The sequence below is a fragment of the Eleutherodactylus coqui genome, chromosome 13 (assembly GCF_035609145.1).
Source record: "Eleutherodactylus coqui strain aEleCoq1 chromosome 13, aEleCoq1.hap1, whole genome shotgun sequence".
NCBI classification, from domain to species: Eukaryota; Metazoa; Chordata; class Amphibia; order Anura; family Eleutherodactylidae; genus Eleutherodactylus; species Eleutherodactylus coqui.
In genome coordinates, this window is record NC_089849.1 from 6,442,473 (window position 1) to 6,469,745 (window position 27,273).

The window sequence follows — 27,273 nt, forward strand, 5'->3', positions numbered from 1 at the left end:
GCTTCGGGTGATTCAGGACCCTCGGCAAACAATGTGACCAGATTCCTGTTGTCTTACAGGTGGGTTTGGCGCCGATTTGTTTAAAGTCTCGTCTACATTGTTTGTATTGTAAAACGCCACTCATTCTCCACCGCGCTTACACCACGTGGCGGCACGTCCTCACGTCACGCAGCGCAGGCAGCGGCTGTTAGGAATACACAGAGTCTATTCATCTCTGTACACCAAAGAAAACTTTATTACTGAAGATCATGGAAATATTACATGAAGAACATACCAGGCACACGGAACATTATACACGCGTCACCGGCGGGTGATTATCAGATCCAGGCTCGTTAGTGCTCATTAGCTAATCAAACAACCGCAGCTCACATTAGACTTGATCATCAATTCATTCAGTGGTGTAAGTTATCTTACAGTGATTTAGTGTCGCCCCCTACTGCTGGATATATAGAACTATCATACCAAGCTTAAAACCAATCACATTGGATATATTCTGACATTACAGTATCAGTGTAGTTCACAACATTCTGCTGCTATCATTAATGACCCCGGGATCACGTGCGGAACCTTCTGGAACGCCTATACAAGGGGACGGCGAGGGCGGCTGAAGAAGTGCTAAAAACCTTGGGGACATTTCGTGAAATTGTCTGATGATCTAATAGAAAGGGGGAAGGAACCATCTGATACGGCAGAGAGAAGAGCGGAGCTGAGGGCTTGGGACGGTTTTTGGGCTCTATGTGAATGTTTTGAGAGCTGCTGAAGGTCCAAACTAGTTGACCCTTTACTTAAAGGGCATGTATCACATTATATATATATATATATATCTACTAATTAACACCAGATAGTGAAACATTTTCCATTTTTTATTCCATTAATCTGTTTTTATTTTCTAATCGTAGATTGTTTTAAACTCCAGTTTCTGTATATACCAATAAGGGCGGCCGTTGTACACAAGCTGCAGCTAACAGCATCTGGAGATCTCCTTTACAGATGCCCTGTGGGCCATAGACACAGTGGACAGGAGGAAACATACTGACTTCTATGGGAGAGTGTTGTGGGCATGCTGTGTTATCTGTGCAGGGAGTGGGAGGAGGTGAGCTGTGACCTCTCAGTGTACTCCTGCCTGTGATGATAATGAGATGATGGCTAAGAAGTTTCCTCTACAGAACAGGAAGTCTCAGACTGTTATTAGTCCCAGTGGTCAGTGTGCAGGGAGGGGAGGAGGTGAGCTGCGTCAGGCTATTATTAGCCCTAGTGGTCAGTGTGAGAAGTGCAGGATTTTAGGATTTGTTTTTATAATATAGACCACTACATTGAAAATTAAGAAAAACAAAATCACCAAAATATCTTAAAAACCTGATTTTTGCAACAGCCCATTATCTGCTGACGCTTTCCCTCAGGGTCTCCCCTGACATGATGGCGGTGGGTGTCCTGTGTATTCTGCTCTCACTCGTGTTACTTACTTTACATTGTGGGTTTTGTTATAATCGCCCTTGTGATGCAGGGTGATTGCAAGCTCCTGTGTCAGTCTACGGTGCTGCGCTACTACAGCGTTCAGTGGGGGTCATTCCGGTCACACTTTCTCGCGCCTTCTTTAAGATTTATTACTTTCTGCTATGATACTAAGGAATGGTTGGGAGACAATGAAGCGGCTGCAGCCCAGACAGACATGAATAGTGAATCCCTGGGGGTCCGTCATGTAAATGTACTGATAGACCTCTGTACAGATTACAGCTGAAATATACATTAGCGTCCGCCCTCAGCGCCGCCACAGCCGGCTCGCTCGCAGTTTGACAAATAGTCATTTAGACTTCTCTGCAGGTAGGACGGTGACCGGGTCTGTCTGCACCTCGGCGTCATACATGCGCTTGGGCCCCTGAAATGATCAATTAGAGGATATAGTTATATATAGTCAGACACATCCGATGGTTACAATGATTTAAAGGGGTATTCCAGGTCAGCGGAGGAGGCAGAGAGCGCTGACCGCCGCTCAGTGGCCTGGGTTGGTATTGAAGCACAGCCCATTGAATTCGATGCCAGCAGCACTGCAGTACCAGCCCGGCCGCTGCGCTGCGATCAGCGCTTCGTGCTTCTGCTACTGACTATCAGGAATCAGCTGATCGGCGGGGAGAACTATAAATAATGCAAAAATTAGGCTAACATATAAAATGTGGACTCAAATTATGTGTTATCCCTCCCATTCTTAACAGTTTTTTACTTTTATCGTAAATTGATTTTTTCCCCCCGTTTATCTTTTTTCGCTATTTTCCTGTCTGTTATTTCCCTCTTGTGGACCTATAATTTGCTATGGACGGTGATTACCCAGCTGTCTGAGGAAGAGGTCTGCGCACCTCCAAACACCTCACATTTCTGGTCCCTTGGATTCTAGGCCGCTGGTTAATGCTACTAAGTCGTTATTTGGTGCCACACACGTTCACCTGGACTCCACAGTGTATATAAGCTGTTAGTTTTATAGGACTACACCGACTAGGGGTCTCGCATGAGTCCTAGTTCTCTCACTTCCAATTCCCAGATGCTGCTAAGACCATTGGTCCCCCAGCATACGAGGCCGGCAGCACCTGCCCTACTTTATTGCCACACCTGTTCGTCGCTCACCTCTACCCTGTTCGAACATGCAAACACAGCAGCTCCTACTGGCCTCCTGTCTGGGACGCTCTGTTCACTTTTTTACCCTTTTACGTATACTTTGAAGAAGTCTCAGCTTGGAAACGTCCTCTTGAGTGCTAAAGTACATATACTGTGTTCACCCCAAATACCTACCCCTAAAATAAGCCCCACCATGATTTTGGGAGTGAGGACTTGAAATATAAACCCTACCTGAAAAGAAGCCATAACTGCACTACGTGAAAAAACAACAACAATACTTACCTAGCAGGCGCCGTCTGGGTCCCCCCCGCTGGTCTCCAGAGTTCCGGCGGGCTTCCTTGCAGTTCTGAGTGCCGACAGAACATCGCTTGCTGGTAACGGGGTTTGTAAACCAGTCTCCAGCAAGTGATTGCTCAGATTGGCTCTCGAGCGCCGCGGCTCAGCCAATCACTGCAGCGCTTGATGAACCAATTGTAGCATCCCATTGAATGGCTGTGATTGGTTCATCAAGTATCGCAGTGATTGGCTGAGCCGTGGCAGAACCAATCAGAGCAATTGCTTGCTGGAGGCAGGTTTACAAACCCAGTTACCAGCAAGCGATGTTCTGTCGGTGCTGAGAACTGGAAGAAAGCATGCCGGATCTCTGGAGACCAGTGGAAGGGACGCCTACGGTGCCTGCTGGGTAAGTATAAGACATCCCCCGAAAATACGACCTTGTGCCTCTTTTGGGGCTAAAATTAATATAAGACAGAGTCTGATTTGGGGGGAAAGATGGTAGTATTACATCTCTATAGACAGCAGTCATCCTGGAAACGTTTGCTGCTGCTGAGGGCCAATTGGATGGGTCTGTCCACAGTTTTAGGGAATCAGACCCTTTTAAATATAGAAATGACAACGCGAGCTGCCGGCACTAAGTGAGCGGACTCTGCCTCATCGTGGGTGGGGAACTCACAATGGCTTTGAAGAAGCTCCCCAGCGACTGCCTCTTCTCGGTTCTCTTCAGCTGGCCTTCTCTAGATGCCCCCATGCCGTTATCCACCTGCACTGGGTCTGGAGCTTGGAGCTGGGCGGAAGCGATGGCCTCTGCGCTCTCTCGACTCTCCTGCTTGTTCAGTTTCTCCGCTGAGGCTTTCTTCTCCTTCGCGCTGTCTTTGCCCTTCTGTGGTGGCGGTGGGGGAGGAGGTTCCACCACAGCCGTGACCACCGTCTTCTCGTTCTTACTGACCTCCACTCCATCGGTGATGTCCAGAGTCTGTAAGGGGCAAACAAATAAATGCAAGAGCTTACTAAACAGTGGAGCGCTCGGGACGGTCCGTGGTCCATGAGGATCTGGTATGGGGTGCAAAGGCTTCACATTAGATTGGAGACGGTCCAACAGGCAGTGTGGTGACCAGCAGGAAGTATGTAGAGGGGGTGTTGGTTACTGTGATTGGTTCGAGCTCGTTCCGCAGCGGGCTTCGTTAACAGTTCATGCTGTTCCTTTATTAATGTTCTTTTTTAGAGAAAGGCGACTTCTAGCGGCCGTTCTCTGCTTTTTAATTCTAATGTTCTGTCATAGAACTATATATGATTTTTCATTGGCTGCAGGGGTCCATGTGGGATGTAAGGACATCAGTGGCGCACAAACTGATATATAAGGATACATCCCTACGTAGGACAAGTGAGTGGAACGCAGGACCTGTGCAATGAAGCATCACCACCAGAGGGCGCTGTAGTAGGCCCCTTAGCACATCTATTAAAGTTAGCCCTACGACCTAGTGATTGCAGCGGGCCATCATCGCAGTAATCCAGGTAAGCCACTGGCAACCGAGCCACGTATGTGGGCCTCCACCATCATTGAAGAACATCATCCTGTGGTTTCTGACGGAGAGAGACCAGTAAGTCAGGATCACTTGCATGGCTGCCACCAGAGGAGATCTGGAGACGGACTTTGTTTGGACTCTTTCATTAACATTACGGACTACCTTCAACTGAAAAGTGAGCGTAACCCTTCCGCCCGTCGGCCTTGGGAGACACTGGTTAATGTTTGCAGCGTTTGTTTATGTGTGGCACCTCCGAATCTTTGGAAGACTTGTTCAAGTGTTAAAGGGGTTGCAAACTATTGATGGGCCATAAATAGTAGATTGCTGGGAGTCCACCACTCAGGACCACCACCGATCAGCTGTTTTTCAAAACAATGTGCTCATGCATGAGCTGAGTTCTTAAGGAAGCAGACAGCTCCGTTCCAGCTGCAGTGGCCAGGCTTGGGATTGCAGGCAAAGTTTCTATTCACTTCAATGGCAACTTGCCCTGCAATACAAAGCTTGGCCACTGCAGTGAGAACGTAGCTGTCTTCTTCCTGCAATCAGCTTAGTAGTCCGGAAAAGAGCTGGTCATCAGGGATCCCTGCTGATATATTATTGATGGACTATCGATGGGCTGATAGGCCCATCAGGGGTTTGCAGCTATACGACCCCTCAAACCTATTAAGGACGCAGCTGTTTTTCATTTTTTCTTCCACACTTTCAAAAAATCATAACTTTCCTATATATCCATTCTCGTCGCTGTCGGAGGGCTTGTTGTATTCAGCGGGACGAGTTTTTTCCCCAGTGGTTCTATGTAATGTACCGGATAATGTACGGAAAAACATTGAAATACTTCGAATTAGCGTGTAATGGGGGGAAAAAAAGCTATTCTGCCTCCGGGGTACATGCTGCAGCAAAGACGATATGATAACTTTATTTATATTGATCGATACAATTAGGACGAGACCAAATTTATGGAGGGTTTATCACTTTTCCATAGACATTTTGGGTTAAATACGGCTTTTTGATTGCTTTTTACTCCAATTTTTCCTTGATACAGGGTGACCAAAAAAGCGCAATTCTGGTGTTGTGTATTTTTTTCTGATGACGTTCACCGTGTGGGATAAATAATGCGTTACTTGGATAAATTGAACATTAATGGATGCAATGATGCCAAGTAGGTGTTATTTTTAATAAGATTTTTTTGTTATAATTAAGTGGGGGGGGGGGGGGGGAGGGGGGGATGTAAACTTCTATTACCTTTTTCTTTAAATAAAACTTTTTTACTTGCTTTTTTTTGTCTCCATAAGGGACTTGAACTTGTGATCCTTTGATCGCCCCTGCAGCATGATGTGGCACCGTGCGATCTCATCATGGAGGGGTTGTTTGTGACCCCTGAACTCTGGTCATGGCATTTAATTGCTGTTGTCAGAATTAGCGGCAGCATTTAAAGGGTTAACAGCTGCGATCAGCGCTCATGTTAAAGACAGACGCCACTGGCGTTGATCCACTGCCCATCCCTCTCCATAAAACCTCCATGAAGTGACTGGACGCCATGGAGTGTTAAGGGTTAAAAAGCATGTGTAGTCAGCAAATGTTTGCGCTGCTCCATGGAGACCGTCAGCAAGTTGTTGTCAGATCTCTTCTGATAGCTTCCTAGGTTAGCACACTGAGCGCACGGCGGTGTCCTGCGGGGAGCCGGTCGCTGGCCTCATTGTCCACAAGCAAGTACAAGGCCTTATTCACTGTATTCATGCAGGGATTTTGCTATGTAGAAAAAAATTGCGACAATCCGAAAAATTGGGCTCCAATGTATTCAGATTAACGATTATTGAGTGCGTAAAAAAGTCGCACCAGGTAAGACAGCGCATGCGTGACGGTTTACGGTCGCTGATTTTTAATATGCAGCGTGAACGGATCGGTGTTGCCCTATCTTTTAGCGAGATACGCAGGAAGCTCCCGTAGACTTCTATGGAAATTAGAAAAAAGGGAGGGGAGGGAGTGACACGGCGGACAACGCTGGGAAAAGAAGACCGCCGCCATAACTAAGCACTATTGGTCATTTTGAGGGTTTTACAGCGATCGCTGGTTTTCAGCAGCGGCCCGTGTGAATGGCTGAAAATACGCAAATGTGCGAGTGAGCTTTATCCATACCAGCGGTTTATGACCGCAATGACCGCTGCGATAAAATGCTGGCTGAAAGTCGCGACCCTCTGAGCCTTGGGTACCGGTGCTCTTGTCCAGATGGGCGATTGGAGCAGAACATCGGCCAGCTGGAAAAGATTCTGTCTGGCCGCTTTTACGCTAAACGCAAGAGACGGGTCTTGTCCTTTCTTTTGACCGGAATACGCCGGTCGGTTCCATAGACTGCTATGGGAGCTGCTGGCAGATGGGGGCAAAGGGGGGCAGAGGGGGTTTAGCAGCAGCTCTGCCGAACTCCCTCCTTCTTTCCTCCATGTCTCCTGCTAACTGCAAACGAACGGGGCTGGAGATTAGCGCAGTAGCTCCCGCCCCGTTCTGCCCCCTCACCCTGCTGGCAGATGGCAAGGGGTGGAGAGTGGGGGGGTTCAGAAGAGCTAAACTCTCTCCCCCTGCCCGACGGTATTCTGGGCCATAGCCCCGGCCGTCTGAACGGGCGACAAAACAAGAGATGCTGCACTGACTTTGTCGCTGCCGCCCCTCATTCATGCGATGAGTTCGTTCGCAGGCGCGTATTTTCTTACGCATTTTGGTTGTGCAAAAAAAACATGCAACGTTCTTTATTTTCCTGTTATTTGCGAGAAAGTCCTCATAAAAGTCAATGCGTAAATGTGGGCAAAATGTGCTAGAAGATGCATGAAACACTGCGGAATAGCACAGGAAAAAGAGCAAATCTGGAGCTCATTAGACTAATTAGCCATTTTACTGGCTGCGTATTTTATTGCTTGCGCCCGTGAGCGTGGAGAAGGCGCAGCAAACACACTGAATCGTGTCCAAATAGCATCGTTGGGCACAAACGCACATATGCCCGTGTGACGCCGGCCTCAGGCCAGCTGTACACTTAATGCGTGCCCGAGCTGCATCTTAGAGGTTCGGGCACAACTGGCATCAGACCGCCCGCACACTGACCTGCGTTCGCCTGTGACGGACAAGAATAGGACGTGCGATTAGTTCTTTTTACGCAGTCCGTGTGCCGCCGCGTCGGAGGCGTCACGCTAAAGATAAAACTAGCTGATCAGTCGCTACAAGGACCTCGCTGTCTGGTAATGTCACACATGGAGCAGCTTGAGAATGTCTTGAGACGCTCCCGGACAGCCGGGTCCGGCAACATCCTTTTGTAATTGATACATGTGGGGATTTCTGAAAGACTTAAAAAAAACAGAAAAAACAAAAAAAAACAACAAACAGCTACTTTTTCTTCCATAAAGTCTTATTAAGTTCGTTTGGAAGTCGCTCGTTAACGTTTTAATTGTGATATGAAAAACTCTTCTTCATCGAATCGATTTCAGTTTTAGCCTAAATGTCGAGCTGGGACGGCAACGAGCAGAAGGCGCCGATATTGGGTTGTTTCCAGGAGTAAGAAAAACTTTATTACCGCTTCAAGTAATGAATATAAAGGAAGACTCTGGTTAGGCAGGAAAAAGTGGGTGACAAGTGCCCCCTAGTGGTCGTCTATGAGGTTTACAGTTACTTCATATACAGGTTATATACCAACCGACCAGATACTAGAAAACACAAGAAACAGGAGAAAGCTGAAAGCCGATCAGGAAGCCCGATCTCACCCGATTGTAGGAGAAACATGCAGAGCGATCAGCAGTTATAGATTATGTGCTTTATATCAGATTGCGTTATGCATTTATAAGATATGAGAGAGAGATAGATAGATAGATAGATAGGAGATAGATAGATATGAGAGAGAGATAGATAGATATGAGAGAGAGAGATAGATAGATAGGAGATAGATAGATAGATATGAGGTAGATAGATAGATATGAGGTAGATAGATAGATAGATAGATAGATAGATAGATAGATAGATAGATAGATAGATAGATAGATAGATGGATATGAGATAGATAGATAGATAGATAGATAGATAGATAGATAGATAGATAGGAGATAGGAGATAGATAGATATGAGAGAGAGACAGATAGATAGATAGATATGAGATAGATAGATATGAGAGATAGATAGATAGATAGATAGATAGATAGCTAGGAGATAGATAGATATGAGAGAGAGATAGATAGATATGAGAGAGAGAGATAGATAGATAGGAGATAGATAGATAGATATGAGGTAGATAGATAGATAGATAGATAGATGGATATGAGATAGATAGATAGATAGATAGATAGATAGATAGATAGATAGATAGATAGGAGATAGGAGATAGATAGATATGAGAGATAGATAGATAGATAGATAGATATGAGATAGATATGAGAGAGAGAGATAGATAGATAGATAGATAGATAGGAGATAGACAGACAGATAGATAGATAGATAGATAGATAGATAGATAGGAGATAGATAGATATGAGAGAGAGAGATATGAGATAGATAGATAGATAGATAGATAGATAGGAGATGGATAGATATTAGATAGATAGATATGACATATATAGATATGAGATAGATAGATAGACAGATATGAGAGATAGATAGATAATAAGATATGAGATAGATAAATAGATATGACATAGATAGATTGATACATAGATAATAGATAGATAGATATGACATAGATAGATAGATAATGAGAGATAGATAGATAGATAAATAGATAGATATGAGAGATAGATAGATAGATATGAGATAGATAGATATGAGATAGATAGATAGATATGAGAGAGATAGATAGATAGATATGAGATAGATAGGAAATAGATAGATAGATAGGAGATAGATAGATAATTAGATATGAGATAGACAGATATGAGATAGATAAATAGATATGACATAGATAGATTGATACATAGATAAGAGATATGACATAGATAGATATGTGATGGGTAGATAGATAGATATGAGAGATAGATAGATAGATATGAGATAGATAGATATGAGATAGATAGATATGAGATAGATAGATAGATAGATAGATATGAGATAGATGGATAGATAGATAGATAATTAGATATGAGATAGATAGATATGAGATAGATAAATAGATATGACATACATAGATTGATACATAGATAATAGATAGATAGATATGAGAGATAGATATGAGATAGATAGATAGATATAAGATAGATAGATAGATAGATAGATATGAGAGAGATAGATAGATATGAGATAGATGGATAGATAGATAGGAGATAGATAGATATGAGATAGACAGATATGAGATAGATAAATAGATATGACATAGATAGATAGGAGATAGATAGATATGAGATGGGTAGATAGATAGATAGATAGAGAGATAGATATGAGATAGATAGATATGAGATAGATAGATAGATATGAGATAGATAGACAGATATAAGATAGATAGACAGATATGAGATAGATAGACAGATATGAGATAGATAGATAGATATGAGAGAGATAGATATGAGAGAGATAGATAGATATGAGAGAGATAGATAGATATGAGAGAGATAGATAGATAGGAGATAGATAGATATGAGATAGATATGAGATAGATAGATAGATATGAGATAGATAGATAGATATGAGATAGATAGATATGAGATAGATAGATAGATATGAGATAGATAGATATGAGATAGATGGATATTTGATAGATAGATAGATAAATAGATATGAGATAGATATGAGATAGATAGATAGGAGATAGATAGATAGATAGATAGATAGATAGATAGATATGAGATAGATAGATAGATAGATATGAGATAGATAGATAGATAGAAATGAGATAGATAGATAGATAGATATGAGATAGATAGATATGAGATAGATAGAGAGATATGAGATAGATAGATAGGAGATAGATAGATAGATATGAGATAGATAGATAGATAGATAGATAGATAGGAGATAGATAGATAGATAGATATGAGATAGATAGATAGATAGATATGAGATAGATAGATGGATATTTGATAGATAGATAGATAAATAGATATGAGATAGATATGAGATAGATAGATAGATAGATAGATATGAGATAGATAGATAGATAGATATGAGATAGATAGATAGATAGATATGAGATAGATAGATAGATATGAGATAGATAGATATGAGATAGATAGATATGAGATAGATAGATAGATAGATATGAGATAGAGAGATATGAGATAGATAGATATGAGATAGATAGAGAGATATGAGATAGATAGATAGGAGATAGATAGATAGATATGAGATAGGAGATAGATAGATAGATAGGAGATAGATAGATAGATAGGAGATAGATAGATAGATAGGAGATAGATAGATAGATATGAGATAGATAGACAGATATGAGATAGATAGACAGATATGAGATAGATAGATATGAGATAGATAGATATGAGAGAGAGATAGATAGATAGATAGATAGATAGATAGGAGATAGATAGATATGAGAGAGAGATAGATAGATATGAGAGAGAGAGATAGATAGATAGGAGATAGATAGATAGATATGAGGTAGATAGATAGATATGAGGTAGATAGATAGATAGATAGATAGATAGATGGATATGAGATAGATAGATAGATAGATAGATAGATAGGAGATAGACAGACAGATAGATAGATAGATAGATAGATAGATAGATAGATAGATAGATAGATAGATAGGAGATAGATAGATATGAGAGAGAGAGATATGAGATAGATAGATAGATAGATAGATAGATAGATAGATAGATAGATAGATAGATAGATAGGAGATGGATAGATATTAGATAGATAGATATGACATATATAGATATGAGATAGATAGATATGACATATATAGATATGAGATAGATAGATAGACAGATATGAGAGATAGATAGATAATAAGATATGAGATAGATAAATAGATATGACATAGATAGATTGATACATAGATAATAGATAGATAGATATGACATAGATAGATAGATAGATAGATATGAGAGATAGATAGATAGATAAATAGATAGATATGAGAGATAGATAGATAGATATGAGATAGATAGATATGAGATAGATAGATAGATATGAGAGAGATAGATAGATAGATATGAGATAGATAGGAAATAGATAGATAGATAGGAGATAGATAGATAATTAGATATGAGATAGACAGATATGAGATAGATAAATAGATATGACATAGATAGATTGATACATAGATAAGAGATATGACATAGATAGATATGTGATGGGTAGATAGATAGATATGAGAGATAGATAGATAGATATGAGATAGATAGATATGAGATAGATAGATATGAGATAGATAGATAGATAGATATGAGATAGATGGATAGATAGATAATTAGATATGAGATAGATAGATATGAGATAGATAAATAGATATGACATACATAGATTGATACATAGATAATAGATAGATAGATATGAGAGATAGATATGAGATAGATAGATAGATATAAGATAGATAGATAGATAGATAGATATGAGAGAGATAGATAGATATGAGATAGATGGATAGATAGATAGGAGATAGATAGATATGAGATAGATAGATAGATATGAGATAGATAGACAGATATAAGATAGATAGACAGATATGAGATAGATAGACAGATATGAGATAGATAGATAGATATGAGAGAGATAGATATGAGAGAGATAGATAGATATGAGAGAGATAGATAGATATGAGAGAGATAGATAGATAGGAGATAGATAGATATGAGATAGATATGAGATAGATAGATAGATATGAGATAGATAGATAGATATGAGATAGATAGATATGAGATAGATAGATAGATATGAGATAGATAGATATGAGATAGATGGATATTTGATAGATAGATAGATAAATAGATATGAGATAGATATGAGATAGATAGATAGGAGATAGATAGATAGATAGATAGATAGATATGAGATAGATAGATAGATAGATATGAGATAGATAGATAGATAGAAATGAGATAGATAGATAGATAGATATGAGATAGATAGATATGAGATAGATAGAGAGATATGAGATAGATAGATAGGAGATAGATAGATAGATATGAGATAGATAGATAGATAGATAGGAGATAGATAGATAGATATGAGATAGATAGATAGATAGATATGAGATAGATAGATGGATATTTGATAGATAGATAGATAAATAGATATGAGATAGATATGAGATAGATAGATAGATAGATAGATAGATATGAGATAGATAGATAGATAGATAGATAGATATGAGATAGATAGATAGATAGATATGAGATAGATAGATAGATATGAGATAGATAGATATGAGATAGATAGATATGAGATAGATAGATAGATAGATATGAGATAGAGAGATATGAGATAGATAGATATGAGATAGATAGATAGATATGAGATAGGAGATAGATATGAGATAGATAGGAGATAGATAGATAGATAGGAGATAGATAGATAGATAGATAGATAGGAGATAGATAGATAGATATGAGATAGATAGACAGATATGAGATAGATAGACAGATATGAGATAGATAGATATGAGATAGATAGATATGAGATAGATAGATATGAGATAGATAGATATGAGATAGATAGATATGAGATAGATAGATATGAGATAGATAGATATGAGATAGATAGATATGAGATAGATAGATAGATAGATAGATATGAGATAGATGATAGATAGATAGATAGATAGATAGATAGATAGATAGATAGATAGATAGATATAGGAGATAGATAGATAGATAGGAGATAGATAGAGAGAGAGAGATAGATAGATAGATAGATAGATAGATAGATAGATAGATAGATAGATAGATAGATAGATAGATAGATAGATATAGGAGATAGATAGATAGATAGATAGATAGATAGATAGATAGATAGATAGATAGATAGATAGATAGATAGATAGATAGATGTAGGCGCTCCGTCACCATCACCGCACGGGCTGTATTAGTGACTTACAGGCTCCGGGACGCTTTTCTCGTTAGTCTCCTCTGGGCTGATGTTACTTCCATCCCCCATCACTGACTATAATAACAAGTAATAAACAGGCGGTTTTGTGCTTTTCAGCTTTTTTGCTGTTTAGTGACACGAAATAACATAATAACAGAAATGATAGAAAGAAAAAGCGGAAAGCGTCCCACATCTTATAGAATGAGGATACGAGAGGGGTCGGGGGGGGGTTGCCCGATCTGTCAGTGGTGCAAAGTGAATCCAAAAACTTTCTAAACTAAAACCAAATTGCCACTGAGGCTATCATTCAGATAGAAGTATGTGCCCCCTTCATGGTGGAGGACGCCTAAGTGACAGTCGCGGTTCAGGCTGATGTTTGGGCGTCTTACCAGCTGTTTGAAGAACATCATGATTTTGGGTTTGGCGCTCTTTCCATCTTCTGGCTTCTTGTTCTGCGGGGATTTGCCCCCTGGCGCGGCTCCTTTGTCCGCGGGGTTGGACGTGCTGCTCTGCGCTTCCGGTTCTGAGCTCTACATTTACAGGTGATACAATATCATCAGTGAGAGAAGGAAACCTTGTATATTCCGTCTAACTCTGGCATCACAAAGCTCACCTGTCCAGGGAAGAGAATGGATTAGTAACAGGTAGCACGCCACCAAATGGATATCGGCGTCATCATAGTCACATGACTCCATCTACACCAGTCAGCCATAACAGTGAAACCACCTGCCTGATATTGTGTAGGTTACCCTTGTACCGCCATAACACCTCTGACCTCTAGAGATTCCGAAAGGCTTCTGAAGGTGTCCTGTAGTGTCTGCACCAAGACGTTAGCAGCACATCTTTAATGCTCCGTAAGCTGTGAGGTACGTCCTCCATGGATCGGGCATGGATCACTGCGCCTGGGGCACCCAGAACCCTGCTGACAGTTACCTATTTGTTCCAATTTTAGTGGCACCTACCAATCACCTGATGTGTACAGCGGGCTACTGACTGATAGTCCGCTCCCAAAAATTGTCTGCAGCAGCTTCCTACCTTCCTCATGGCTCCTGAGTTACATCCTATATTATACTCCAGAGCTGCACTCACTATTCTGCTGGTGGAGTCACTGTGTACATACATTACTTATCCTGTACTGCTCCTGAGTTACATCCTGTATTATACTCCAGAGCTGCACTCACTATTCTGCTGGTGGAGTCACTGTGTACATACATTACTTATCCTGTACTGATCCTGAGTTACATCCTGTATTATACTCCAGAGCTGCACTAACTATTCTGCTGGTGGAGTCACTGTGTACATACATTACTTATCCTGTACTGCTCCTGAGTTACATCCTGTATTATACTCCAGAGCTGCACTCACTATTCTGCTGGTGGAGTCACTGTGTACATACATTACTTATCCTGTACTGATCCTGAGTTACATCCTGTATTATACTCCAGAGCTGCACTAACTATTCTGCTGGTGGAGTCACTGTGTACATACATTACTTATCCTGTACTGATCCTGAGTTACATCCTGTATTATACTCCAGAGCTGCACTCACTATTCTGCTGCTGGAGTCACTGTGTACATACATTACTTTTCCTGTACTGCTCCTGAGTTACATCCTGTATTATACCCCAGAGCTGCACTCACTATTCTGCTGGTGGAGTCACTGTGTACATATATTACTTATCCTGTACTGCTCCTGAGTTACATCCTGTATTATACTCCAGAGCTGCACTCACTATTCTGCTGCTGGAGTCACTGTGTACATACATTACTTTTCCTGTATTGCTCCTGAGTTACATCCTGTATTATACTCCAGAGCTGCACTCACTATTCTGCTAGTGGAGTCACTGTGTACATACATTACTTATCCTGTACTGATCCTGAGTTACATCCTATATTATACTCCAGAGCTGCACTCACTATTCTGCTGCTGAAGTCACTGTGTACATACATTACTTTTCCTGTACTGCTCCTGAGTTACATCCTGTATTATACTCCAGAGCTGCACTCACTATTCTGCTGGTGGAGTCACTGTGTACATACATTACTTATCCTGTACTGATCCTGAGTTACATCCTATATTATACTCCAGAGCTGCACTCACTATTCTGCTGCTGGAGTCACTGTGTACATACATTACTTTTCCTGTACTGCTCCTGAGTTACATCCTGTATTATACTCCAGAGCTGCACTCACTATTCTGCTGCTGGAGTCACTGTGTACATACATTACTTATCCTGTACTGATCCTGAGTTACATCCTGTATTATACCCCAGAGCTGCACTCACTATTCTGCTGGTGGAGTCACTGTGTACATACATTACTTATCCTGTACTGCTCCTGAGTTACATCCTGTATTATACTCCAGAGCTGCACTCACTATTCTGCTGGTGGAGTCACTGTGTACATACATTACTTATCCTGTACTGACCCTGAGTTACATCCTGTATTATGCTCCAGAGCTGCACTCACTATTCTGCTGATGGAGTCACTGTGTACATACATTGCTTATCCTGTACTGACCCTGAGTTACATCCTGTATTATACTCCAGAGCTGCACTCACTATTCTGCTGGTGGAGTCACTGTGTACATACATTACTTATCCTGTACTGACCCTGAGTTACATCCTGTATTATGCTCCAGAGCTGCACTCACTATTCTGCTGATGGAGTCACTGTGTACATACATTGCTTATCCTGTACTGACCCTGAGTTACATCCTGTATTATACTCCAGGGCTGCACTCACTATTCTGCTGGTGGAGTCACTGTATACATACATTACTTATCCTGTACTGACCCTGAGTTACATCCTGTATTACAGTGTTCCCCACCTCCAGTCCTCAGGGACCACCAACAGGTCATGTTTTCAAGATTTCCTCAGTGTTGCACAGGTGATGTAATTATTGTCAGTACCTCACACATTGCCACAGGTGTTCTTACCATAGGATATCCTGAAAACATGACCTGTTGGTGGCCCCTGAGGACTGGAGTTGGGGATCCCTGCTGTATTATACTCCAGAGCTGCACTCACTATTCTGCTGGTGGACTCACTGTGTATATACATTACTTATCCTGTATTATACTCCAGAGCTGCACTCACTATTCTGCTGCTGGTAGACTCACTGTGTACATACATTACTTATCCTGCATTATACTCCAGAGCTGCACTCACTATTCTGCTGCTGGTGGACTCACTGTGTACATACATTACTTATCCTGCATTATACTCCAGAGCTGCATATTAGAAAATATTAGAAAAACTTTCGATATTAGAAAAACTTTCTACTGTTGCAGGAGAAGGTCTGTTGACAAACTTGTTGACTGTCGCCAGTGACAACCAGTAGAATTCTGAGTGCATCTCTAGAGCATAATCCAGGCTATAACTGTAGAATGTAACCCATCGAACCTCTTCAAAGTTGTAGCGCAGCATCCGGGGTGAAAGTAAAAGAACTCCTTGAGAGGATCCTCCTAATCTCAGCACGCTCCTGTATTTGCCTCCATAGACGTTTGGACTGTTATCCAGGGTCTTTGTCTTGTTTGGGATGTAAACTGTAACCCCTTAGTGACGGCCGATGCGCCTTTTTACTGACCTCACTAATGGGCTTTAAACCTGCACATACATCTTCTTAAGGCGGTGGCTTGGCGACTACTGACAGCCCGGCTCCTGCTCTAACCACCAGGAATGGAGAAACCTCAGATCCCGGCAGTTTTAAGCCTTACATGCCTCAATCAAGAGTAACTGCAGAATGTGAGCTGATGGCAGGGGGAGGAGCTTCTCCTGTCACCCTTTGGCACCCCGCAGTACGCTCACAAGGTACTAATGGGTTACCATGGCAGCCGTGAGCCTGACAAAGGCCTCCAAGTCTGCCATGTAACTCAGCCCTTTAGACCCCGCCTCCAGCAGAATAGGCTGTCATAGGCTTTGTAGAATGCACTACATAAGTAATGCAGTGTACTACCCTGGCGGTCAAACCATCACATCTTCAAGTCTTCTTTAGCGATTAAAAAATAGTGTTAAAGAAAGTTCAAAAAGGTTTAATTTAAAGAAAAACTCCAGTTAAAAAAAATTCTACTTTTTTTTCCCACAAAAACCCAGTTTAAATGGATAAAACTCCAAAAAAATGTTAAAAGCGACACATAATGGGTATTACTGCATTTGTAATGACCCAGACAATGGGAATGTTTTATCCATGTCTCATGGTAAACGCTGTAAAAATAATTTAAAGGGCCACTCTGGTGATTTTTTTCATTCAATACACAGCTCTTCCCCGGTATATATAAGTCGCTGCCGTTACCTCGGTGACTTATTCCTTTCTGATACTCCGCCCTCTTTCTCCTCCGATGGTCATGTGATCTCAGGTCTAACCGGCTCAGATCTGCTTGGGGTTGTGTGTTCATTTCTAGTCAGTTTCTCCACCATGTGATGCTGCTTCATGGATCTACCCCAGGGTAGTGGCCCTGAATGTATATTCCTGGCCCCTCCATAAATGTCATATATGTCATGTCTTTTGTAGATGCGCTGTGCAAAACTGTCTTGTCATTTCTTATGTGTATTGTACGGCTGCAGCAAGTGAGAGGTTAATGTTTGCAGGAGACTGGGAGATGTCTGCAAATGTATCCATTTATGTCCTGTCATGTGGTTTGTGAGAGACTATAAGTATGAGTGATTTGGGTCTGGTAGTGAATTGAGATTCCATCATCTTCTGGGTTCCTCAGAGAGAGTGCCGGCCACATTGGGGTAACTTCAACCCTCATGTGGTGAAGAATGGAAGAAGAAGAGAGGTTTTCCTGAGTACTCCAATGCCAGGAGCCAACAGTGAGTGAGGACAAGTAAGAGAGAGAGAGCTAGAAGAGACCGCCAAGACCACCATGCAGAGGGACTGTTCTGTGAGAGTGTCTGTGGAGTGACCCTACCCCTCAGAGACGTAACTTGAAGCTCCTGGGCCCCAATGCAAAACCCGGAACGGGCCCCTCAACTATAATGCTTTATTCATAGTACTGGGCTCCCTATATGGAGAAGAGAGGCCTTATGGGCCCCCTAAGGCTCCTGGGCCCGGGTGCAACCGCATCCTCTGCATCCTTTATAGTTACGCCCCTGCTACCCCTATCCTCGTCTGGAGAATTCCCCGTCCAGGAGCGGCTCCTAGCAGATAACTGTGACTGCAGGACCAGTGTCATCCTGGGTTTCCTCCCTGACTTCTAATCTTCTGCTTTCCTGCACCAGTGTATTCTTAAGTGTATCCTGATAAAGTTTTCAAGTAAAGTTTTGCCAGGCCCCGACCGTTTCCAGGGACCTGAGGTACGTTACACGGTCTCTGGCTCCTTTATTAATTGTCAAGAGTCATTCCGGTGGGTAACAGAGCGGTGGCGTCACCCGTGACAACCTTATCTCCTGTTCTTATGTTCATTGGCCATCCCTCTCCTAGGGGTGTCCGGAAGAGGCCCAGCACTGCTCTGGATGAGGCGACGTGTGTTCCTCCGGGAGGAAGGGAGGGAGCGTGCGTGGTAAGTGCCACCGTGACAAATGACCACTCTACCCTCCAAGCTCCTCAACTAATGCCCTGTGACCAGAGTCGCCCTACGGGACGCTGCACCAGAAACTGCCTAGAGGGGATCAGTAAATCAGGCACTCCTGTCACAGTTACTGATCACACAGGTATAACAGCGCCCCCTCATGACTGGATACTTGTGAATATAGAAGGTAATGATAATTAAACTTTCTTCCCAGCAGGCAGAAATGGTATAGCCACTAGTAAATGCTGTGCTGATACATCATGGGATTGATGTGAAACTCAAAGAAAAAAAAATCCCACTATCAAGATGGTGTCTGATAAGCATCAAACAGGGGGCTGCACTGCAGGGAAGTGACTGCAATACACAGAGGAGCCCCCAGAGTGTGACAGGCAATCAGGTGAGGGGGGCAGGGATGGAAAAATGTGATTTTATCAGAATGGCCCTTTAACAGAAAGTAATCCCAGAATCACTACTTTTCTTTTGTTCACCTTCCAAAAGATGTAATAAGAAGCAATCCGAGAGTCACGAGTGCCTCAAAACGGGAACCAATAAAACCGAGCCTCAGGGATCTCCGCTGACGGGAGAATATGAATGTTCTGGGTCTTAGAACGCGGCGACGCAGTCAGGAGTTTTGCTTTAAAAACATGTTTTTATTGTGAAAAAGTAGCCAAAAATAAAAACCCCCCATAAACTCGTTATCGCAGGACTGGCGCCGATCAGATGCGCAAGTTATCAGGGTATTATTACCGAATGGCGAACGCTGTAAAAACAAAACGCAGAAACAATGGCGGAGTCTCTTGGGGGGAGGGTTCCCATCTGCCCCCTAAAAACTGCAATAAAAGTCCCCCAACTCATTATATGTCCCCCGGAGTGCAGCCGGTAATATATACAACTCGCCCTGCGAACCACAAGACCCCGTACGGCTGCCAGCGAGCCGCGGCTCCTGCATGGTGATGGTGGGAATCACTCGGTCCTTAAGGCATAAATAGGACGGTCACTGAGGGGTTAATTTAATATATTTATACAGTGATACAACTTTTTATGTGGTTACTGACTTTATATATACAAACCACGAGCTGCTGTCACACTGAGACGCACGAGAGCGCTGGCGGAGATTAGAGCGCTAATAGTTGTTAAGGCCACTTACAGTCAGTGTTAGTTGGACGGCCGGCGGCTCCTCCGCTGAGGGCTGAGAAAAAGACATTAAACGACCATTAATGACCAAATCCAGAAAATTCTGCAAAACTGCACAGATATAAAGTAACAGTTCTGGGATGAAATGATAAAGACTGAAGTAAGCGCTCAGCTGCCAGAAGGTTCCAGAAGGCTTCATAGTAATATAACATCACTAAATCATTAGAACTCCTATCAGTTATACCCCATCATCTTATTCCCTGCTCCCCGGGACCCCTCCTCTATTATATGCAGGGGGTACACTGCATGACCCTTTACGGCCCTCTCATTATTGGTCCTTCCCTGTATGGTAATTCTCCCCGTGACCCCGGAGCACAAAGTCACGTGACAAGTTTTCCGTGGATCAGTTTCAGGGGGAATCCATATTAGATGGGAAAATCGAGCGATTGGAGCGACTTCCAACGAGGCCGGTCATCGGTGCTGGACTAGCCGATGTCTCACTGCCAACCGAGCGGGGGTGGGGTTGGGTGGGGTTCCCGTGTAACGGTGTGGAGAGTATACCAAGAATGGCGCGATTGAGGAAAACATCCAGCAAAAGGGGATCCTGTGGAGGAAACAACTCATCATGAAAGGGGTTGGAGGAGGATGTCAGGAATCGTTCTGACCAACAGGCTGCACAGTCAGCTGAATACAACGCTGGAGCTCCAACTAACGTGTCCGAACCCACAACTCGCCGTTCCTCCGCACGGATGGTATAACAGCGGACGACCAGTTCCAGCGCCATTGTGTCTAAGAGAAACAGAAAGACTCCAGCGGGCAAAAGAGCGCAAAACTTGTATCCCTGAGCAGCGGAGAAACATCTCCTGGTCAGATGGACCCAGTTTTCTGTTGCTGATGGGAGGTCAGAATTTGGCGCAAGCAGCATGAATCGATGACCTCTTCCTGTCAGCCGGTCAGAACATGTCAGCACCGCCATCTAATCTGCAGCAACTACCAGAAGCTCCCCGTCCGCAGGGGCCGATATTCCTGCAGGAGGATTTTATCATCTAGTAGAATCTACACCATGATAAACTGCTGCGGGTCTGAAGGCCAAAAGAGTCCAACGCCACTGTTGCTGTTGGTCGTTTAGTCGTTCACCACCCTCAGTGACATGAAAGGCTCCCTCCTTCCATGTTTTTTGGTTTTGCTTCTATCACATATGTGATACCCATGCCAGTATCCGCTCTGACAGTATCAGCCATCGTGTCCTTTGGCGGCCGGGTCTTCTTTTCAGCCCTGATCTGTCCAAGTATTATAGATTTTTCTAGTGACTCTGCTCGCATTACATGGCCAAAATCCATGAGTCTGAGCCTGGCCATCTTGTCCTCCGTGAGTCTGAGCCTGGCCATCTTGTCCTCCGTGAGTCTGAGCCTGGCCATCTTGTCCTCCGTGAGTCTGAGCCTGGCCATCTTGTCCTCCGTGAGTCTGAGCCCAGCCATCTTGTCCTCCCCGAGTCCCAGTCCGGCCATCTTGTCCTCCGTGAGTCTGAGCCTGGCCATCTTGTCCTCCCCGAGTCCCAGTCCGGCCATCTTGTCCTCCGTGAGTCTGAGCCCGGCCATCTTGTCCTCCGTGAGTCTGAGCCTGGCCATCTTGTCCTCCGTGAGTCTGAGCCTCACCATCTTGTCCTCCGTGAGTCTGAGCCTCACCATCTTGTCCTCCGTGAGTCTGAGCCCGGCCATCTTGTCCTCCAGTGATATATCGGGTCTTATACGATTCAGGACTTCTCTGCTTGTTACTCTCTCCATCCAGGGTATACACAGCAGCTCCAACGCATCAATCCTCCTCCTATCGGCTTCCCTCGCAGTCTCGCTCTCACATCACACATGGCTCTGGTGTAATCAGGGGTTTGCACTATCCTGGGTTTAGTTGCTATAACTGATATCCCTATTCTTCCAGATTTTGCGCTACTAGATGGGGGCTGATAACGGGGATCAGTGTGTGCCAGTGGTGCAGTGAACACGTTCTGCCCCTTGTTGTGGATTCTGATTTTTGTTTCAGGTCTTCTCTCAGTATTTTGACGACTCCTCGGATGGGGAATCCCCTCTTTATACTTGGACTTCCCTCCCTGCCCCATTACTCTCTGTGTTTCTGATACTTTTGCGCTGTTGCTATCATATACGGTACTTTATAGCGCCCGCTCCTCTGTGTTCCGCTCTCCTCCATCAGGTTTCTGTTGCTATTTGACATTCAGAATAACACAGCACAGATACATTATAGGGTGAGACCCCCGACAGACCCGGGGGAGGAGCAGGGGGTCTCGGAGGCCCATATGGACGCCGCGGCCTCACTGTGAACAGATTTTAGTTTGGAAAATCCCAAAATATTTCACTTTGTCCAAGTTATATAAAATGTATTATAGCGGATGTATTAGGATGTTTCTTTGTAATTCATCCTTTAGGGCTCACACACACTGGCGGTTTTTTTTAACGCTGCGATATCTCTGTTTTTTTTTACTGCACATGTCAATGGGACTTTCTAATGTTAAAATCGCAACGCAACAAAAACCGCAGAAGCGAAAACTTGAGGTTTTTGTGAGCTGGGATTTTAACACTAGAAAGTCCCAATAATATGTGCAGTAAAAAAAACACCGAGATATCGCAGCGTAAAAAAACCTCTAGTGGGTGTGAGCCCTTATAGAGAGATGTTCAGGTCCTCAGACTTACGTTCTCCGGGACTTTAGAGGTTTGTAGGTCGCCTTTAAAAGACTGGAGAGAAAAATTTCCTGTTAGTAATGGATGGCTGTCGGGGGTGGAGTTAGAAATCACCACCATACAGAACCATGCAAGGAGTACCGCCATACAGAACCATGCACGGAGTACCGTCATATAGAACCATGCACGGTGTATCGCCATATAGAACCATGCACGAAGTACCGCCATATAGAGCCATGCACGAAGTACCGCCATATAGAGCCATGCACGAAGTACCGCCATATAGAGCCATGCACGAAGTACCGCCATATAGAGCCATGCACGAAGTACCGCCATATAGAACCATGCACGGAGTACCGCCATATAGAACCATGCACGAAGTACCGCCATATAGAGCCATGCACGAAGTACCGCCATATAGAGCCATACACGAAGTACCGCCATATAGAGCCATACACGAAGTACCGCCATATAGAGCCATGCACGAAGTACCGCCATATAGAGCCATACACGAAGTACCGCCATATAGAGCCATACACGAAGTACCGCCATATAGAGCCATGCACGAAGTACCGCCATATAGAACCATGCACGAAGTACCGCCATATAGAGCCATGCACGAAGTACCGCCATATAGAGCCATGCACGAAGTACCGCCATACAGAACCATGCACGAAGTACCGCCATACAGAACCATGCACAGAGTACCGCCATACAGAACCATGCACGAAGTACCGCCATAAAGAACCATGCACAGAGTACCGCCATATAGAGCCATGCACGAAGTACCGCCATACAGAACCATGCACGAAGTACCGCCATACAGAACCATGCACGAAGCACCGCCATACAGAACCATGCATGAAGCACCGCCATACAGAACCATGCACGAAGCACCGCCATGCAGAACCATGCACGAAGCACCGCCATGCAGAACCATGCACGAAGCACCGCCATGCAGAACCATTCACAGAGTACCACTATATAGAACCATGCACAGAGTACCGCCATGAAAAACCATGCACGGAGTACCGCCATACAGAACCATGCATGGAGTACTGCCATACAGAACCATGCACAGAGTACCGCCATATAGAACCATGCACGGAGTACTGCCATATAGAACCATGCATGAAGAACCACCATGCAGAACATGCCTCAAGTACCAATCATGCAGACGTATGCCAGACAGATCATGCTAAAGCATGCCCCGAGTTCCGCCATGCAGAAGCATGCTTTTATTTCCTCCATGCCGAAGCCTGCCCCAAGTGTTGATTATGCAGATACATGCGAATGACAGTCATGCAGAAGCATTCCCCGAGTGCCACTATATAGAAGCATGCCCCGAGTGCCACTATATAAAAGCATGCCCCGAGTGCCACTATATAAAAGCATGCCCCGAGTGCCACTATATAAAAGCATGCCCCGAGTGCCACTATATAAAAGCATGCCTCGAGTGCCACTATATAAAAGCATGCCCTGAGTGCCACTATATAGAAGCATTCCCCGAGTGTCACTATATAGAAGCATGCTCCGAGTGCCACTATATAAAAGCATGCCCCGAGTGCCACTATATAGAAGCATTCCCCGAGTGCCACTATATAGAAGCATGCCCCGAGTGCCACTATATAAAAGCATGCCCCGAGTGCCACTATATAAAAGCATGCCCTGAGTGCCACTATATAAATGCATGCCCTGAGTGCCACTATATGGAAGCATGCCCCGAGTGCCACTATATGGAAGCATGCCCCGAGTGCAACTATATAGAAGCATGTTCCGAGTGCCACTATATAAAAGCATGCCCCGAGTGCCACTATATAAAAGCATGCCCCGAGTGCCACTATATAAAAGCATGTTCCGAGTGCCACTATATAAAAGCATGCCCCGAGTGCCACTATATAAAAGCATGCCCCGAGTGCCACTATATAAAAGCATGCCCCGAGTGCCACTATATGGAAGCATGCCCCGAGTGCCACTATATAAAAGCATGCCCCGAGTGCCACTATATAGAAGCATGTTCCGAGTGCCACTATATGGAAGCATGCCCCGAGTGCCACTATATAGAAGCATGTTCCGAGTGCTGTTCATGGAGAAACATGATTTCACTGCCACTGTGCAAAAGCATGCCCCGAGTGCCGATTGTGTAAAAGCATGCCCCCCCACCCCACCCCCATTGCCGCCATGCAGAAGCATGCCCCAAGTGGTGATCATGCAGATATATGCATATTAAAATCATGCAGAAACATGCATCGGGTTCTGGTCATACAGAAGCATGCAAGGGCTAATCATGCAAGGGCATGTCCCAAATGTCACCATGCACAGCCATGTCCAGAGCGCTTATCATGGTGAACCATGCGATTCCAATCATGCAAAAGCAGGCAGAGAGAGTTGATCGTGGAGAAGCATGCGTTCACTGCCACTATGTAAAAGAGTGCCCCAAAGGCCGATCATGCAGAAGCATGCTCCGAGTGCCACTATAGAGACACATGCCCCAGGTCCTGATCATACAGAAGCACGCAAGTGCTAATCATGGAAAAGCATGCCCCTAAGGTCATCATGCAAAGCCACGTCCAGAGTGCTGACCATGGGGACCTTTCAATGCCCAAAGGACAGATCATGCAGAAGTGCGCCCCAAGTGCCAATCAAGCAAAAGAATGCCCGAGTACCACCATACAAAAGCATGCCCCAAGTGCTGCTCATGGTGAACCATGCAAAATAATGCCCCGCAGGCCGACCGAGCAGGACTATGCTCTCACTGCCACCATGAAGAGCATGCCTTGAGTGCAGAAGCATGTTTTCACTGCCATTATACAGAGGCATGCCCCGAATGCTGCAATGGAGAACCATGCTTTCACTGCTGCTATGCAAAAGTATGCCCAGAGTGGTGATCACGCAGAAGCATGTGAGTATCGATCATACAGAAGCATGCCCCAAGGGCCACCATACATAAGCATGCCTCAAGGGCCACCGTACAGAAGCATGCCTCGAGGGCCACCATAGAGAAGCATGCCTCAAGGGCCACCGTACAGAAGCATGCCTCGAGGGCCACCATAGAGAAGCATGCCTCGAGGGCCACCATACAGAAGCATGCCTCGAGGGCCACCATATAGAAGCATGCCTCGAGGGCCACCGTACAGAAGCATGCCTCGAGGGCCACCGTACAGAAGCATGCCTCGAGGGCCACCGTACAGAAGCATGCCTCGAGGGCCAACGTACAGAAGCATGCCTCGAGGGCCAACATACAGAAGCATGCCTCGAGGGCCACCATACAGAAGCATGCCCCAAGGGCCACCATAGGGAAGCATGCCTCGAGGGCCAACATACAGAAGCATGCCTCGAGGGCCACCATATAGAAGCATGCCTCGAGGGCCACCGTACAGAAGCATGCCTCGAGGGCCACCGTACAGAAGCATGCCTCGAGGGCCACCGTACAGAAGCATGCCTCGAGGGCCAACGTACAGAAGCATGCCTCGAGGGCCAACATACAGAAGCATGCCTCGAGGGCCACCATACAGAAGCATGCCCCAAGGGCCACCATAGGGAAGCATGCCTCGAGGGCCAACATACAGAAGCATGCCTCAAGGGCCACCATAGGGAAGCATGCCTCGAGGGCCAACATACAGAAGCATGCCTCAAGAGACACCAAACAAAAGCATGCCTCGAGGGCCACTATAGGAAAGCATGCCTCGAGGGCCACCATACAGAAGCATGCCTCGAGGGCCACCATACAGAAGCATGCCTCGAAGGCCACCATACAGAAGCATCCCTCGAGGGCCACCATGGCGCATCAATGTTGGGTCATGAGTTTTTTTTGGAATTGACAAGTTTCTATGACAAATGCATGAACTAAAGTGAAGGATCTGATATCAGACGATGGCTCTTCTCACACCGCGTACGTGCGGCACGTTCAGAGGATGCGCCAAATGTAAACCGTCGACGTGATGTGAGGAGAGTCTAAGGAGATTCTGTATAGTATCTATACATTATACAGTGCAGAACCCTGAGCTTTATTAGCTGACCTTCCTCCAGAACGGCAGCGGGCGGGCGGCCACTTCATTTTGGGGGGCTTCACTCTCTGGCGGTTGTGTGTCAGAGTCTACGGCTTTCGTGTCTGGTGGGAGGACCAGCGCTGGGGGCGACTTCTCTGAGTTTACGGTTACAGACACAAGAGGCTGCTCTACCACAACCTACAACAGAGACTAGTCATTACACAGCCCTAGTGACAGGACCACAAAGAGACATAAGCTACATGGGGCAAAACAACACATTACACAGCTAAGAAGTAAGTGAACCCTTATTTATATAGATTACTGATAAGATGTGGTGTAGTTGTATCTAAAAGTCACAATTACAGGCAAAATGTCACTAATAAAGGCCCTTGTAGACGGGACGAGTGTCGGGCACACAATGCCCACCCCTTGTCCCCGCACATACTGGCTGCGGTGCTGCTGCACTGGAGCTAGTATCACTGGCTCACAGCGGAGCGGCTGCAGGAGATTTCTCTCCTCGCTTCCCCGCCCC

At 44.4% G+C, this 27,273-nt stretch overlaps 1 protein-coding gene across 10 annotated transcripts in view; it reads right to left on the reverse strand.

Annotated features, from left to right (window-relative positions):
- Positions 1 to 213: 213 nt before the first annotated feature.
- BCAS1 (brain enriched myelin associated protein 1) overlaps positions 214 to 27,273 on the reverse strand; it is a 109,629-nt gene continuing 82,569 nt past the window's right edge. For 7 of the 10 annotated variants that reach the window (XM_066588217.1, XM_066588224.1, XM_066588223.1 and 4 more), the window contains 7 exons: positions 26,772 to 26,939; positions 22,765 to 22,806; positions 20,076 to 20,117; positions 13,805 to 13,945; positions 13,425 to 13,490; positions 3,560 to 3,859; positions 214 to 1,876 (listed from right to left, as the gene is read on the reverse strand). In XM_066588217.1, coding sequence (XP_066444314.1) covers positions 1,802 to 1,876; positions 3,560 to 3,859; positions 13,425 to 13,490; positions 13,805 to 13,945; positions 20,076 to 20,117; positions 22,765 to 22,806; positions 26,772 to 26,939 — 834 coding nt within the window. In that variant the 3' untranslated portion in view covers positions 214 to 1,801. The remainder of the gene's footprint in view (positions 1,877 to 3,559; positions 3,860 to 13,424; positions 13,491 to 13,804; positions 13,946 to 20,075; positions 20,118 to 22,764; positions 22,807 to 26,771; positions 26,940 to 27,273) is intronic. The other 3 variants (XM_066588219.1, XM_066588220.1, XM_066588221.1) reach the window with 3 other exon arrangements.